Genomic DNA, 17,410 nt, shown 5'->3' on the forward strand with positions numbered 1-17,410 from the left:
CCCCTATAGGATCGTCCAACAAATTTCCCATCTCCCTTTTAAACTCGCGCACATCTCCCGTATTTAACGGGATCGCGACATAACCAGTCCCAGGTGCTCCCTGTCCACCTGCTCCTGGGATCAACATCTCTCTCAGAGGAAACAAACCACCTCCCCTCGCAGACTTCTGCCGACCAAGTCCCCGAGAAACCACATCATTCTCAGCCTCCTGGGATCTTTCCTCCTCCGTTTCGGAGTCTGACCTGGGACCCCCCACTAACATAGGGGCCCCTTCTCCTTCTGAGGCTCTACCACATTCCCGAAATGACCCCCCCTTCTGATTATATGCAGACTTTAACTCCCTGCGAGATCGCGACCGAGTTTTAGGACCTTCACAGGGTTCATCCCGAAGCACAGATTGGGCTTCTAACGGGGCTTCGGGAGGCTGAGGTACATAGGGTGGGGGCCATAAGGGATCCTCCGTCCCTGACTTTTTCTTCTTTTCTTTCAAAGGATACAAATAAGCACCCTCCCCTGGTTGGGGAATCCACAACGCCGCGTATTCACTTTCCTCCGAACTCACAGGGGGTTTCTTTCCATTAACCCAGGCATTTAACTGTTGACACACCCAGTCTTCGGAAGAACCGAAAATCGGCCACACTATATATGGATTAGTAAGGGGTTGACCTCCCCACACCTCCATACAATAATGTATCATTTTGATTTTGGACTTCTCCTGCCTCCGAGGAGAATCATCCCAAAATGTTAGCATCATCCCCAGCGGACTATCTGGGGGTATATCTGGTGACGGGTCCTTCCCGCCCATGGGTCCAGAAGGCCTACTTTTCCTTTGGCCCATCTTCCGAGGTGCCTTTATTCACAGTTACCAGGTGGGACTCGAACCCACAACCTGTTTTTTTCCTTTCGCTTCCCCTTGTTCGTGACTCGCTCCCTCGCGGGCTACGAGAACTGCACTACTTAAAGGGTCCACACTCGCTTGGCCTCTATGAGACCTCTCAAGCACTCGCACCTCAGGATCACCCACCCCAACCAAGCAGCTCACCGCGTACCCGGTGGGACTCGAACCCACAACCACGCAAATACTTACCCTGTCCAGGGTCTTCGCTTGGTCTTCGTGCACGAAACTTTAAGGGGTGCTGCAGGTTTTTTTGCTTAGCCACAGAAATTTAGAGTTCGTCGGTACGGGGGTTGGTACGGGTAACCAACACAAGGCTATCCGTAGATAGGGTGCGCCTCCCTTCTCGTGGGGACCTGCACCAAACTCACCCGTATCCGAGTCACGGCACCAAATTGTTATAAACGCGAATAAGGGAAATCCAAAAGCCAATCAGGATAACCAGTCCGTAATTTATTAGCAGGCTATGGCTAAGCAAACAGCGCTGGGCGAACAGGAGGAGTCTTGCTCCAAAGGCCTGTCGCACCAAACAGTTAATGTGTCCGGTATTTATTTCAGTACATCATACATATTCATTACATCTTTTTTACATAGCTATTTCGGATAGTTAGTTGGTTTTTGTTAACAATGACTTATGAGTTATAAATTCTTAACCTTTATCTATTAGGGGTTATAAATTCCAAGATTCCCCTGTCTAGGGAAGTAGGGGAGTCTGTGGTCTGTCGTATGTTATAAACTGCTGGTTTTTCTCATCCTTGAGGCTGTAATAGCCCATTTGTTTCTTCTCCGGTTATCTTATCTCTTGTGTCTGCATGTGTGCATTTCAAGCTACAATTATCTCACTAGGCATGTTTCTAAGTTTCACACCATCAACTCTAACAAAGCAATCCCTGTTATGTTACAATGGGCCTTACACAACCAATTCTAACAGCACATTATTTAATTAGTTTAAAGAATTATTGCTTAGTCAACATATTAGTACCTTAACCATTACAATCCCCCTCCCTTTTTCTATACCACTAATTTACTTATCAATACCCTATTACCACCCTTCTGGCCGCTTCCAGGATGAAGTTTATATAATGAACAAACCCCAGGTTTTATTACAGTCCCCTTTTAGAGAGTGGTCAAAATTTGCCTTAAATCTCACTGGCTTTCCTTTCCCACTGCTCGTGATGGAAAGATCATTCATGAATATGTATATATTTATTTTTTCCTTCTCATTTCCAGCTTACGTTTATCGTGGTCAGTTTGCATCCGCTTATTCCTGTACCAACACTGTTGAGAGAAAGAATAGCTTCCCTACCCTGCTATTACATTTCTCCAGTTGATTTTGCTTAGTTTGATCCCTCCCTTTTATGATTGTTTTCTTGTTCTTGGGCTCTCTGAGGTTGCTTTCTCACAGGTGCCTTCTGTGCAGAGAAGAAGAGCGTAGCCTAACAGTAAATTCTTCTGGTGTCAGCATGCAGTTTCAAACTCTGGGTTACCGTCAGCCATTTACCTGATTTGGTGATAAGCTTTCCTTAATGCGTAGAGTATGCCTAACCCGCTAGTTAATTCTCGAAGCCTTCTGGCTGTTCCATACATTTCCTCTTCTCTCTGGGGAGAAAATAGATTCATTCCTCAACCGTCAAATAGACCCATTGCCCAAGGGTCAAGATGTGTCCTGATCCCAAAGTGTCAGATGAATGATTCGTCCCCAGCGAAGATGTCATCTTTCCTGCCGGCTTTTACTGTTGCGCAATTACGTGCTTCGGAAGCGAGTCGGCTGAGAAAGGTGGTGGTGTGAACATTACCTCTTTCTTGATTCTTTTTCAGAGATTTGTCAGAGCTGAAGGCAGAGCAATTGAGGCTTTCTGGATCTCTACTTGTAAACTGCTCCCGCCTAAACTGTGGCGTACGGCCCTGGGAACCCGTTACGCTGGGTAGACCTGTCCTCAAGGATCAGGCACAGCAGCAAGCGGAAGAGGAAATAAGCCAGAAGACTTGGGAAGCGATGCACTTACAAGTCGAAGGGGACCCGGAGAAGAAGGAGCTTCAGGACAGGTGAATGTGTTTTCAACTTTGCTGTTAGCAGCGTTATCTTCTGTGGGTGCTTGTTGGATTCATAGGATGGGCTGTGTTCACGTTTAAAACGCACCTATTCTGCACAGCCTTGTTCCTGTCCCTAGTCAAACTATTGCCTTCAACAGAACAGATAGAAAAAACCATCTGACAGACAGAAGCTCTTGTGAGTAAGGCAGGACTGGAAAAGAGATGGCGTATTACAATGTTTTTGCTGTTAACTGATTCTTGGTGAGAAATGGAGACCAGCGTAAAGAGAGCCGTGTCTCTTGTACAGCCCTTTTGCTACCCAGGGCTGTGCTAAAGGAGTTGGGAGGAATTTGCCCAGGACCATCATATGCAATGTAGCCCCTCCGTACTGCCGTTTGCACGCTAGACTGAGCGCAGAAGGCCTTTGGGGCAAGGAGTGCCATTTTGCAACATCACACATACTAACCTGAATCATCCTGTGATCCTGTGACTATTAGTTTGGGAAATTCGTACACATCTCCCCAGATAGATTGCCAGCTCTTTGATCGGTTCACTGCTGAAGGCAAAAGTAATTGTGGGACTCTTAAGGTGGACTTTAAAAGTCTGTCTTACCCAAAGAAGAACTTTGGAAAGTCTCGTGTCCAACGTATGAAAGAGGAGAGGGAGAACTCCCAGGCGGGAAGCTGTTAGCTACCTGAAAGGCGGTTGTAGCGAGGTGGGTGTGGGTCTCTTTTCCCGAGTAACAAGTGATAGGACGAGAGGAAACGGCCTCAAGTTGTGCCAGGGGAGGCTTAGATTGGATCTTAGGAAAAATTTCTTCACCGAAAGGGTTGTCAAGCATTGGGACAGGCTGCCCAGGGAAGTGGTTGAGCCACCATCCCTGGAGGTATTTTGAAGACCTGTAGAGTGTGGTGCTTAGGGAACGCGGTTTAGTGGTGGACTTGGCAGCGTTAGGTTTACAGTTGGACTCGATGATCTCAAAGGTCTTTTCCAGCCTAAACGATTCTATGATTCTATCCTCGTGGTTTTGGAAATGAGAATGTTTTTTACGTTAAAAACTTGTTTGTCTTTCCCCTTCTCCTAGACTGAAGGACTTAGCTGCGCTTGAAGGAGAACACTCATTATTACAGAGCGAGTTGGTAGTCGCAAGAGAGATGCTGGAGGAATCGCACCTTCAGAGGGATCTGCTGAAGCAAGAGAAACACGAGCTTACCGTGGCACTGGAAAAGGTATGGTCACCTTATTCCGAGGCAGCACTTGTGGGAGAGGCAGTTGTGCTAGCAAGACCACCGCAGATGCTGTTTCTGGCAGTAGAAGACAGGGACAATGTTGTTGTCCTTCTTGGAAAATGATGATCAGACCACAGAGGCTCTCCGGTGTAGTTAGTGCCCACGTGCTTGTTGGGAACGCTGAACTGGGAGTGTGCCAGAGACACAAGAGGGGATCTGGAGTTGCTGCTTGAGGTCGGGGATTTTCCTGTCTTTGTTGTCATGTTGTTCTTTTGTCTCTTCAGGCAGAGCAGTCAGTAGCAGAGTTGACAGGGGCTCAGAATAAGCTGACTGCTGAAATAGCCGATCTACACGTTGCAGCAGCGAACATGAGCAGCATCAATGAAGCTCTTGCGTTGGATAAGGTGCAGCTGAACAAACTTGTGTTGCAGGTGAGCAGAGTTGTCAAAGATCTTGCCAGGCGTTTGTCTCCAGCTGCTGCTGCTTCTCAGACTTCTCGCCTTCGGACAGTGTGACTGTCTGAATATGGAAACGTTGCTCTTTTCTCTGTCCAAGCCAAAGCTCCTCCAGAGTAAATCTTACAGTTATTTTATTTCCTCTGTGCTTCTGTGATTGTAGCTGGAGCAAGAGCATGACGTTCTGTCAGGCAAAGTGGATGAGCTGGAGAGAGCAAAGATCTCTGGCCAGGAGAAGCTGAGCTTGTGTGAAAGAACAAATGAGGCGCTGAGCGCAGAGAAAGCCCACCTGGAGCAGCTGCTGAAGAAAGCAGAGGAGCAACAGGAGGGGCTGCAGGCAGAGCTGAGGATGCTGGCAGAGGAGAAGGCAGAAACCCAAGAGAAACTCAATGAGGTGAGGCCACAAACCTGGTGCTTTCTGGGTGGGCTTTTGGCTGCTTGGCTCAGTGAAGCTGTATCTGTTGGATTCTGCAGTGTTTTTTGTCAAGGAGACACTTGGTAGCACTGGGGGTCAGGCGGCATTGTTTACTTCCTTCTGGAAATGTGTTGATGGCTTGCAGAGCTGTTGTGCAATTCTCTGGGTCGTCCTCTGCTTCTACAGTAGATTCCTTTAATCCACCTGTCTGTGTTGGCCTCTTTTTTGGCTTTTGATAAGCTGCAGAGAGGTGATTTGCCTTGCCCACGAATCTGCGTGAGGCTACTACTCTCCACATGCGTCGAAAGAAGCAAACAGGGTAGCTCTTCACCCATTTCCTGAGGCCAAAACCCCCCGGGGCTGCATGTTTCTATTTATGCTTTTTGTTGTGAAGTCTGCAACTTTCCAAGCTCGGCTTGTTGGGGCCTAGAGGGCGGGACGAAGCGGCAAGTCAGTGTCTGCTGTCTTGTACTGCTAAGAACGGGAATGACATCCTGAAATGGTTGAAACTGTATTTTACGACCTACAGGCCGCTTTGAATTGCTAGATCCTCGTTAGGCTTTGAGGGAGAAGCTGAGAAAGAGGTGATCCCAGAAGACTGTTTACTCTGGACTAACTGGTTTTGGTAGAGTGGAAAAAGAGCTTGGGAGAATTGCATCGCTGGAGGAGACTAGGGAGTTTGCCATCATTTCAGTGTCGGCTTCCTAATGTACAGTCTTAGGTCTTATGGGGTAACTTTGAGAGGAGACTTGGTTGTTTCTGATGGTCTGTTCTCTGTTAGGCAGTCTTAGTTTTGGAGTACGTGGTCTGTTTGGCAAATACCCATCAGAGGTGTATTGGCATCACTGCAGAAGAAAGCTGAAAAATCACGGTTAGTCTTCAGGCTTGAATGCCAGCAAGGTCTATTGGACAACTTGTTTGTGTAAGACAAGTAAACAGTATTGTTGACATGAACTACTGTCCAAGTAGAGTCTACCATCTCTTTGGCCACACCAGCCGGACTTCCGTAAATCACTAAATGACACTGCTCACCACAAGGGCTGTTTCCCTGCCAAGGATCACCTCATTGCATCCAGCTGCTGTACACACTGAAGTAGGTGCGTGGTGGTGTTTTGTGACAAGGTGACGCTTTGATGTTGGTTTTTCTTCTTCTAGAAGGAGAAACCATGTGTATTTCCGCTTTGTTTGGCGAGCAAAGTTGCTCTTGCTCAATGGTTCCTGAAAATTTCCAGCACTGGCATAGATTCTGATAGAATTTTAGTTTGCAAGGTGGCAGTTGTGGAAGATGTGGTATTTTTGCGTGAAAAGATGTAGTCTGGGGTGTGTATGTTTGTCCTGAGGGGGCCGTCTGGTCCCAGGCAACCCAGTAGGGCCTTACACATCGCTTTCAGGTTAACAGCCCTAGTGCCTTTTGGCAGCCCAGGGTGTTAGGGCGGCATGAAGCAGATGCTCTTAAACTTTCAGGCCAGAGTGCCGGAGCTCTTTCTCCTCTAGCTGATTCAGAAGTGGCACTGGCTGGCTCTGCACAGAACTCCAGAGAAAGGACTCTAACTGTATTTTGTCCCGCTTTCAGGTTCACCGCCAGCAAGAGTCAGCTAGCAGTGGTCTGGAGCAGTTGCGGCAGGAGTCCTCTCGCCAAGGGCAGGCACTGGCCAACGTCTCCAAAGAGAAGGAATTGCTGGTGCACGAGAAGGCTGCCCTAGAGGTGCAACTGGCAGCCACGGAGCAGGACAGACGAGGCCTTGCAGAGCAGCTGGCAGAGGCCAGGTAAAGGCAGGGGGGAGACCCTAGGCAGGAGATTATTTAATGTCTGTAATTATAGAGGTGATAATCATTACACGAGGATTCATTGCATCCTGTATGCTTTTCAGCTGTTTTCACCTTCCATGGACAGAAAATGGAAGAATCTCGAGAAAAAAAAAACCAAAACAAACAAAACCCCAAACCAGTACAGCATGGTTGGAATGTTATTTTTCTGACAGCTAAAGCTAACAAAGCTCTCCTGAGCCTGGGGCTCATGTTTATGCCCCCTCGCACGTTCCTGTGTGAAGTCCAAAGCAAGCCAGCGTTAATTCCTCAGTATCTGGTACCTTGGCTCTGCATTGAGTAGTAATTAAACCATGCAGATGTTTACTGAAACCCAAAGCTTCTCTCTGGTTTTGGTTTCTCGTTCTGCGCGTTTGAACTTGGATCTTTCCTTATCAAGTAGTTTGACAGGGGATCTTCAGAATTCAAGGCTATTACGTAGGGACATTGCGAGTAGGACACTGCCATTTAGGGTGAAGCTAGAGGCTCGTGCTGAAAATCTTGAGGGCCTACTGTTTCTAGTCTAACTCTTGTTACCTGTGGTGCAGGACCTAGAGTTGGTTACACCAGCAGCAGGGAAGCCTCTTTTGAATGCTCGCCAGTCTGCGGGAATTGTTGCCCATCATTGCTGTGTGGGTCCGGTACTCCCTACCACGTGCTGTTTTGAGATAGACATCATGGAGGAGTTTATGCAGGGAAGGAACAAGATCTTGTCCTTCTGCTGGGTCAGGTTTCTAAGATCACGTGTGACAAGTTCTGCTTTTAAAAAGAAACAACCCCAAACTACCCAACGTATCGAGATGTTTGTCCTCCTCTCAGGTCTTTTTTAGAAGACTCCTGGCCTTGCAGAGCTGTACCAATGCGAGATTGTTTGTCATGCTTCTTGACTTTTACGCCTTACCACTCCAGAGTATGTTGTCAGCAAGGCTGATAAACACCATTTTGACTCAGTCTGTTTCTTGAGAGCTGCTGCTGCTGCTTCTGAGCTCCAGCTCCTCTTACTTGATCCAGCTGAATTATGTTCTGTCAATTATTGGGCTGCAGCAACTATTCTTGCCAGATGTTGTTCTCAAGAGCCTGTTGTTGTCGTCACAACAGTTTGGACTCTTATCTTCTCTGTTCTGTTTTAGAGACTGACTTTGGTTTATCCTTAAAATGGAGCATACTTACTTTGGACTGCCAGAGATTGGCGTAGTCAGAAATATGTGCTTGTTCTCCTTCTTGAAGATGCATCCTCCATCGTCCATCAAAGCAGTGAAATCCTACTGTTGCGGGTCTTATTGTTGTACCACTCGGGTGCCCCTTTACCCTGAAGGATGTTCTCCTGGTTGCACGCCTGTTCTAGTGAGGCAGTGCTGTGTATGGTAGGAACCTGGCCCACAGGACGCCGTGTTAGATCAGGGAGGCAACTTCAGCTCCTGGTTGCAGAGTCCTGTGTGTCGTACGCAGCAGTCGGTTGAAGTCTATGGATGTAACAGTTTGCCTCCGCAGTACTACAACTTCCATTTTAAAGAGCGGCAAGTCATTGGGGCTACTGCCTGCTTAGTTAGCAAGGCTTAGAGAAAAGTAGCAAGTTTTTCTGGTGAACTTCCAAGAGTTTAAACTGAAGGCTACCTGTCTCTCCTTTCAGGTAGTCCTTGTTTAGGTAAAATCTGGTTCAGATTTCTTACAAATGCTGCTTACAAGCATGAGATTTTACTCTGTCATCTGATGTATTGCTTTAGTCCCTTTGAAATATAGGGAGTCTGGAAGATCACCTCCCTGTACGTACACTACGAACAGCATCAAAAAGTCACGAGTCAGCCAGGGAGATACTCTTACTCTGTGCCCCTGCCGAGCAACCTGGAAGTGACGATGAGCAAAGGGCTGTGAGCAGAGGCTGGGCTTTTGCTTGCTGGCACAGACTCTGTGAGCACAGCTACCCGTGCGTCATAGATCAGACAATAGCAATTTCAGATTTGGCTATGGAGATCAAATTCGGCTGGGCTTTCTGTGTTACGCTAGGTCATAAGTAAAGCCTGGGCATTCCCTCGGAGGGGCCTGCATTACTTTTTTAAATGGCAGAAATATGCCTTCTGTATACCAGTTTCCATGCAACCCATTTTCCGTACTGCAGGGTAGGGATCTTGAAGCAGTTCCTACTGGACTAACTCCCTGTGGGCGTCAGGAGCAAGAAACTCATTTCTCTCCGTATTGGCGTCTTGTAGGTCCGGGAGGGAGACCCTGGAATGCAGCCTGCTTGAGGCTCAGCAGCGCTTATGTCAGCTGGAGATCGCCAGGAGTCAGCTTGAACTCCAACTTCAGACAGTCAGGCAGGCCAAGGAGGTGATACAAGGTGAGAGCCTCATGTGCTTTGTTTCTGGTGATCCCCCTGCCTAGGGAGGATGGTATAAAAACAGCTCTCTGTCTGCAGTGCTTCTAAGGAGTGAAGGAGCTGGGGACAGATCCCTCCTACACTGAAATTCAGATGGCTTAAGGTTAGTGAAGCCAGAACCGCTGTTTGTGTAGGCCCTGAATCTTGCCATTTGTCACGTTTGCAGGGGAAGTGAAGTGCCTTCAATGTGAGCTGGAAGCAGAGAGATCTCTCATGAAGCAGGAACGGGAAAACATGGCGCAGCAGCTCTTGCGGACAGAAGAGCAGTATAACGATACCCTCAAGCTTCGGGAAACGGATCACGAAGTGGAAATAAACAAGCTCCTGCAAGAGCTGGTAGGAAACAATATGCTTCTGAAGTCTTGAGGCAAGCTTTGTGGGCTAGCTTTAGAAGAATAATAGCCCGAGCGTGTGAAATGGCAGCAAGCGTCTGTCATAGGCCACACGTTGCCAGGCCAGGCAGCAGAGCCAACGGCTCGCACTTGAAAGCACGTGAAGACCCACGGGACTATGCCGGGACAGTAAATGCAAGCCACGGATTCCGTGTGGGCCTAAGACGAGTTGAGCAGAAGGTTGGGTGGTCCCCACCCAAGGCATGGCAGTACAGCGGTAGGATCTTACCAGACTCCTGTCTACCGTGAAGTAGACTCCTAACTTTCCTGCCAACTGCAGTCGTGGGAACTTTGTTCCTTTCTTTCTGTCCTTTCCCGGTTGACAGAGGTGTTATCTTTGGGCTCAAAGCATACAGAACAGATGGAACAGCCCCTTGTTCCTGGTACTTGAGCTCGTGGCCCGTCTTGTGACTAGGGCATCGGGGTGCTGGCCCCTTTCTCACCCTGCAGTCCATCTGCATCTTTTCCTTGATGAGAATGGAGTTGAGCTTTGAAAATAGCGGCTCTGAGACTAGAGAGAAATCCCGTAGGCGAGAGGTGCTAGGAAACAGGCAGCCGCCAGAGAGGGGAAGGTAACATCTCCTCTTCTTCCACCAGCTGACCGTCCTTTTAAGTTCCTTGATAGGACATGATTTATGGAGGGCACAAAGCCACTACTGTGCGCTGTGGAGGTGGGGGTTTGTGGGAGGGATGAAGCTTCCCATTTTTTTGAGAAGCTTGGCTGGGACTCCATCCTGAAGTCTTCTTCTCCCCTCATCAGGCAAGCGAGCGGGAAGGGCACCATTCAGAGCTACAGGAGATGCTGGAGCAGTGGGAAAAGGAGAAGGCAGAGGCAGAAAGGGAGCACGAGAAGAAGCTGTTTGATATGAAGCAGAAAGTTGCTGCCATGCAAGCTCAACAAGAGGAGGAACGGACGAGAGTGGAAAGTGCCAAGCAAGAGGTAGAGACTGTGAAAGGAGAATTAGTGTGTTTTTTTTTACTCTTCTGGGCTCCTTATTGGCAGTGCTTCTCTGGACACTGTCCGTCTGGGTAGAAGCGTCTCTTAGACACCCCTTTGTAAAGAGGCGCGATGCCTTGGCAGCCATGAGACCTTTGTGCCGTGAGGGACAGGGCCTGTAATGCGAGAGGCTACCAGAGTGTAGGTTTAAGAAAGGCAGGAAGCGCGTTGCAGCCTGAAGAGAACATGAACACCGTAACTGTGTCTGTGATCTGACCACTACTCCTTCAAGAGGGCACAGTGGGGTTCTAGAGGATGGTACCATGAAAACTCTACACGGTAGAGGTCCAAAAAAAACCCCAACCCCAACAACGGGAAATCCCATGTTGGGGTTGTTCTGTCTTCCCTTCTTCCCTCCCTATCAGAGAGAACATTGTCATGCCACTGCCTAAATCATGGTTAGTCTGCACTTTAAATCCTGGCTGCAGTTCTGGCAGCTCCTCCCCAAAAGAACACGCTAGAGCTAGAAGAGGTTCGGAGAAGGGCAAAAAGGAAGACGGGACTGGCCGAGTAAGCTGGGAAAGACGCAACCGAAAGGGTGGCACAGGAAAGGTCTTACAACATCCCGAGAGGCAGGGAGGGAGGGGGCAGCCCCTGACTGCCACTGAAGCAGGAGTTCAAATCTAGTACGAAAAGCAAACATACATGGGTGGAATTATTGAACCTCTTTGTCACTGCTTTGCAGCAGGAACGGGACAGGCTGCGAGCAGTTAAAGAAGAACTGGTATGGGAGATGAAACTTCTTCAGGAATCGGTCACAGCCTCCGAAACCCGAGCAAATGCAGCAACAGATAGGAATCGCTGCCTTGAACAAGAACTTCAGACTACATTGTCTACCTTAAAAATCAAAACCGAGGAAGTGGAAACGCAGCGGGAGAAAATCCAGATGCTCCAAAAAGAGGCAGCACAGAGAAAAGCTTTGCAGGAGAGTCTCACTCATATGACTGCCATCCTGTCAGAGAGGGAGGGAGAAATGAAGTTGTACCAGGAACAGATGAGAATGCTGGAGAACCAGAAAGAAATGCATGAAGCTACTCTCAGTGAGGTTATCAAGGACATAACAGAGAAAACACAGAAGGTTGAATCCCAGCAAGAACAGATACAGGAGCTGGAGAAGCAGCAAGAAATGCTGAGGACTGCTGTCAGCAAGATGAGCAAAGAGCTGGAGGAGAGAGACCGGGAGATCCAATTCCAGGAGGAGAAAATAATGATTCTAGAACGAGATGGTGCATCACAAGTGAGAAATCTGCAGGTGGATCTTGATCATATGAAAGGAAACTTGAAGGAGAAGAATTTGGAGCTTCTGTCTCTGACCCAGCAGATCCAAGCGCTGGAAATGGAGAGAGAACAGGTGAAATCTCTGCACGCGAGCCTTGGACACCTGAGGGCAGTTCTTAAGGACAGAGAGAGCGAGTGTGATTCTCAAAGGGATCAGTTAAGACTCTTGCAGCAGTACAAGGACCAGCAAGAGGGCTACCTGCAAGAGCTTCGTGGTACACTAGAAAAGATGACCCTTTCTTTATCTGAAAAGGATCAAGAGCTTGAGTCGCAACAAAAGCAAATCCGGGAAGCTGAAGAAGTCATGGAAATGCAGTTAAGGACTGTCCGTGACCAACTGGAGCAGACCTTAGGAACCTTAAAAGAAAAGGACAGACTCCTAGACATCCAAAAGCAACAGGCAAGGAGCTATGCGGAAAAAACAGAAGAACAGATGAATGTCTTGCACAGAGACTTAGAATACGCTACAGCAGTACTGAAAGAAAAGGATTTAATGATTGAATCTCAGAAGGAACTGATTGAGACCTTCCAAAAACAAGAGCAAGACTCTGGACAGCAGAAGGAAATTCTGCAGCAGCTTCAAGTGGCACTGAAGGAAAAAGAACAAGAAATGTTATCCCTTAGAAAGCAATGTGAGGCGTGGAAGGAAAAGGAGGAAAAGCGTGAAGCTGAGCAAACAAATCTCCAAGCAACAAAGCTGACTCTGAAAGAAAGAGAGGAAAAGATAGAGGTTCTGGAGGAAGCTCTCTCTAAGCTTCAACAGCAAAAGGAGGAGGCAGCGATGCAGACCAAAGCCATACAGCAAAAACTAGAATACGCTGCATCTTCTCTGGAAGCGAGAGATCAAGAGATAGTGTCTTTGCAAGAGCACGTCCAGGAGCTTCGAGAGCAGAAGGAGTTAGAAGGCAAGCAGGCCAAGAGTCTAGAGCAGGATCTAGACAAAATGAGCCAAATCTTGAAGGAGAACCATTTGGAATTCCTCAGGCAGACAGAGCAAATGAACATGTTCCGGCTTCGTGAAGAAAGCACGAAAGCAGCACTAACGTCATGCCAGCAGCAAGTGGATCTGCTTGAGCAAGCGGTGAGGAAGAGAGATGAAGACAATGAAACTCTCATGCAAAAAGTCCAGCGCCAAGAAGAAGAACTGAAGACCTTGCAGAATCTCCAGCTGCAGCTAACCAAGAAGAATGAAGAGGTTAGGCATGGCAGAGAGCCAGAGAAGCTCCTGGAAGAAGCCTTGCATGAGAAGGAGCAAGAGACCAAGGCTGAAGGTGAACTCAAAGAGTTAGAAGAGGAAGTAAGAGCTCTTCGGGAAGATCTCCAGCCTGTTCAGCCGACTCTGACAAAGAAGGATGAAGAGATCAAGAACCACAGAGACAGAGTCGGGTACTTAGAGAAGACTCTGAGAGAGAGAGAACAAGAGCTTAGGAGGCAGAGTGAGCTCTTGAAACAATTAACATCAGCTTTGCGATGGAAGGCTGGCGGGGAGACCCTGCAGAAACAAATCCAGAAACTCCAGAAATGGGAGGAAGAGGAAGCAGAGAAGAGGCGAGTTCTCCAGGAGAGAGACCGTTCCTTGCAAAGACAGAAGGAGCTAACGCAACAACTGGAGGATGAGCGGAAAGCCAAGGGGGAAGAGTTGGAGCGCACGATTGCTATTTTGAAGCAGACCGAGAGCAGAGAAGTCAAATGGAAAGAGAAGGCACAAGCACTGACTCTTGCCCTCACCAAGAGTGAAATGGCCAATGGGACTCTGAGGGAAGACATAGCCATCCTGCAGAGCATGGTTTCGGAGAGGGACACGGACCAGTTTCATCATCAGGTAGGCAGTGTGACTGATCGTCAGTCAACTAAAATGTCTAGAAAGGATTCTAATGATGATGCCCATAAAGATACGGGAATATATAGTCCCATAAATACATGACCTGCTTGGCCACAGAAACTGCGGTTGTAGCCAGCAGGCTTGCCTGTCTGCGTAGCTCAAGGCGTTCACCTGCTGAAATGTTTTCTGTCAGCCCCCGAACTACTGAAAGAACTACGGAGCTTGCTGTTAGAATTACCCCAAGCCCAAACGTTGGGGATGGGTAACTGGTTCTGTCCTGTGTAGGCAAGCTTAGCCGACGTGTCGTGGTTGGGGTTTGGCATGGAAAGGAAGGGGCACAGTTGACCAAACTAAGGGACTGACCTTAGCAGAATTTTGTAACGATGGTTGCACAGCAGCTACGCTGACGGTGCTTAGAGGATGCTTTCAGAGATGTCGATTTCGGAGGTACAGCTTTTCCAGTGTCTTAAAAATAACGGCATTCGTACCGTTGCCCGATCAGTCGAAGGGCTTTATTGCGCATTCAGGATGTACTTGTGCTGCGGTCCAAAAGGCCGGAAGGCAAATCTGTGTGGATTTCCCCACGGCGATGGGGAGGAGGGCCCCTAGGAAGAGAGTGAGTTGTTTTGGCCCGTCAAGCAGGAGGAGCAGAAGGGACTTGGCACTGTCCGTTCCCGAGCCCGGTCACTCTCCCCGACTTGTCGATTCTGTCCCTCCTAACCTTTATGGGGCACCAGCTCACATAAACTCCTCTCTGTATACCCAGCAGGCTATTGCAGAAGGGGAGCAGCTATCATGGCTCTCGGAGAAGAGGCTCCTGTCACAGCAGCTGGAATGTCTGCAGCGAGCAGTTGCAAGGCTGGAACTGGAGAAGGCGGAGCTGAAGCAACTCAATGCTGAGCTCAGGAGGACTCTCGAGCAGGTAAAACAGGCTTTCGCTGCCTCTGCAAAGCCTCACGGTCCTCTGGATCACACCCCATTTCCACAGACAGCACTTTGGAGTCCTCTGCTTGTTTCCTTCCCTCTCCCACTTCCCCCTGTGGACGCACGCTTTTGTATTTTCTCTCTCTTCTGGCCCCCCGTTGCCTTCACAAATGCGCATGTGCTCCGGTCCCACCCTTCTTGCCCCAGTGTCCCCATACACGCACGTTTGACGCTCTTGTGTCAGGAGCTGTTTCCTCTTGCTCTTTCTGTTCCATAGCCTACTTGGAGTGCTTTTTGCCCGCAGCGTTCTCTGGGGCAATTAACAGCCTCTGAGCAGAGCAGAAATCTCCTTGCCATGATGTCCAGAGCTCCTTCTGCTCCTTGTTTGGTGGCAGGTTTCTGTGACCCTTTCTCCTATCACCAACGTGCAGGTGGAACGTGAGCGGAGGAGACTGAAGAGATACCACAGTGGTCGGATGCTGCCAGATGCCTGCGGATTTTCGCTTGCTGACCAGCACAAGATGGCTGCTTCTAGACAAGTGAGAACAGAATCTTCCTTGGTGGGAGGAGGGTCTGGCCATACAGAGGAACAGTGGCAAATCCCAGTGGCAGCATCCCCCCAGTATAGACCCAAGAGAAGTGGAACGTAGACCATGGCCCTGGCCAAACTGGAGACCAAAAGGAAATCCTTGCATTTTCTTCACAGGAGGAGTCTCACGCTCGCTGCAGTTGTCGATTAGCTGAGTTGCAGAACCAGGTGAGGAGTAGGAAAGCTCTCGTCAAAAGCTGCCGTGGCTGTACTGAGGGGCACAGCTTTGCACGATGCTACAGCCCGAGTTTTGTTTGGCTGTCGGGAAGTGAGTACACCAGGCAGTGGAAATACCCAGTCAGTCAGACACATCTGTTGGCCATGGCCAAACAACATCATGCACCTAGGTCTAAGTCTCTGGCTTGCCTAGAGGTCAGGCGTGGTGGGAGAGGGATTGGAGGAAGTGCAGAGAACTGGCACTCGCCTCAATATAGAGAAGATTCTAAGGATGTTCCCCTTGAGTCTTACTCATCTTGTTGACAGCTTCCATTTTCCCTTGACTCCGTTAACGGTAGAGCTTGCACTCTATCAGAGCTCCAGGGATCTGAGGCAGCGCCAGAGCTTACAGCCTTCGGGCAACCGTTAGTCTCCTATTGCTATGCTGTGCTAATCACGATCCCAGTATCGGACCGAGTCGGAGGCCTAAGCACAGCGTGGACGCTTGTTTTATCAGTGTAAGAACGTACATCCCAGCTCCTGAACCCTATCGCATCCCTTGACAGCGGTACTGGCAGTAGCAGCAGTCACCAGGCTCCTCTTCCACGTGCTTTTAAGGGTCTGGTACGCCCTGGTCTCCCTGAGGAGGTGAATCTCTGCAGGTGTTCAGGGCAAACTGCCTGTAAGATGTGTGCGAGTAAAGTACACGGTGCTCAGCTCTGGCAAGTGAGCCGAGCATACCGCTGAAACCATCAAGTTATACCTTAAAAGGGTGTTTTCACCAGGAAGCCTCAGCGCCTGAAGTTCTGTTGCTACAGATAACGGGTTGAACCCCCTTCCCCCTGTGACGGTTGTGTCTGCCTGCACTGTGGACCTACCCGCTGTTGCCAGGAAATAATAAGAGTTTGAGGATTTTGAAGGCCTCAGCAGTCCTTTAAGGCTCCTTTGCCCCCTGGGCTGTGTTCATCAGATTATGCTCTGCTCATTCGTGAAATGCTCTGAAGTTAGGAAGAGTGAGAGTTTTCTCCCGTTTCATGTGCTAGCTGTCAGGTCCCTAAAGTAGATCGTAACTGAACGGTTCTTCACTACCTTGTGTAAGCAGCAGTCCTCCTGCTGAGGAGAAAGCATGTGGAACTAAGGTGGCAGTAGCCCAAATCTCTCCTTTGAAAAAAAAGGGTTGGGTTACGAAATCCTGTAGAAACCTCTCTCTTTAATATGCATGTCATGTCTCGGTGTTGTGCCTTGTGAATGGTATGCCAGAAAGAAACTCGGAATTGTCGGTAATCTGAGCTCAGTTCAGGGTGGCTCTGGCAACCTGTTAGTTCCCATTCCCCAAGGACAACGTGTTTGTCAGGGCTGGAGTTGGAGGGTGCGTCTTTCCTGACGGCCGCATCTGTGGAGCTGCGGATGGTCCTAAGAGCGTGGGCTTGTCTGAGCTCGGCCTTTTGCCTCTTTCAGGTGTCCCTTCTGCAGACGCAGCTGGCAGAAGAACGAAAATACAAGCAGGACTATATCGAGTGCTGTGCCAAGACCAGCCAGGAGCTGTCAGACCTTCACCAAGAGCTGTCTCGCTCCTTAGCAGCTGTGGTCAGGGAGCCCAAAGCTGCTGTTCTGGAAGCAGAGGCTCGGAAGCTGGGTCAGCCTCTCTGAACCTTCTTTTCCTGTAGAAGAGCAGCTGCAGCATCCCGGCGTTCCAGCCTGGTGCCCTTCCCGGAAACGTGTTATGTTTTGCTGTGGGAAAGGGGGGTACATCTGTTCTGTTTGCGTTGGGAAGCATTTCCTAGCGACACGGATTTTAAAAATTATTTTTTTTAATAAAAGAGATTTTGCAGGACTGCCCTTTTCCAACGGGGGTGTATTGGTTCTGTTTACGTTCGCAAGCATTGCCTAGTGCCAGCGATGTTTAAAATTTTGTTTTAATCAAAGAGATTTTGCAGGACTGCACTTTTTTAGTGGGAAGAAGCAAGGGCTAGGCAAGCCTGGGGCTTAGGCAAAGCTTGTACTCTCTTTTTCACTTGCACAAGTAAGCTGTTCCGAGCTGCTG

At 48.9% G+C, this 17,410-nt stretch overlaps 1 protein-coding gene across 1 annotated transcript; it reads left to right on the forward strand.

Annotated features, from left to right (window-relative positions):
* The first annotated feature begins 3,998 nt into the window (after nt 1-3,998).
* On the forward strand, nt 3,999-17,016 carry LOC142037644 (uncharacterized). Its single transcript, XM_075042119.1, has 12 exons — nt 3,999-4,158; nt 4,443-4,589; nt 4,777-5,067; nt 6,602-6,795; nt 9,042-9,169; nt 9,375-9,544; nt 10,051-10,126; nt 10,317-10,540; nt 11,283-13,697; nt 14,464-14,619; nt 15,017-15,160; nt 16,825-17,016. The coding sequence occupies exons 1-12, from the start codon at nt 4,084-4,086 to the stop codon at nt 17,014-17,016; spliced, it is 4,212 nt and encodes a 1,403-aa protein (XP_074898220.1). The 5' UTR covers nt 3,999-4,083.
* The last annotated feature ends 394 nt before the right edge of the window (nt 17,017-17,410 follow it).

This window comes from Buteo buteo, chromosome 2 (genome assembly GCF_964188355.1).
Source record: "Buteo buteo chromosome 2, bButBut1.hap1.1, whole genome shotgun sequence".
In the NCBI taxonomy this organism is placed as follows: Eukaryota; Metazoa; Chordata; class Aves; order Accipitriformes; family Accipitridae; genus Buteo; species Buteo buteo.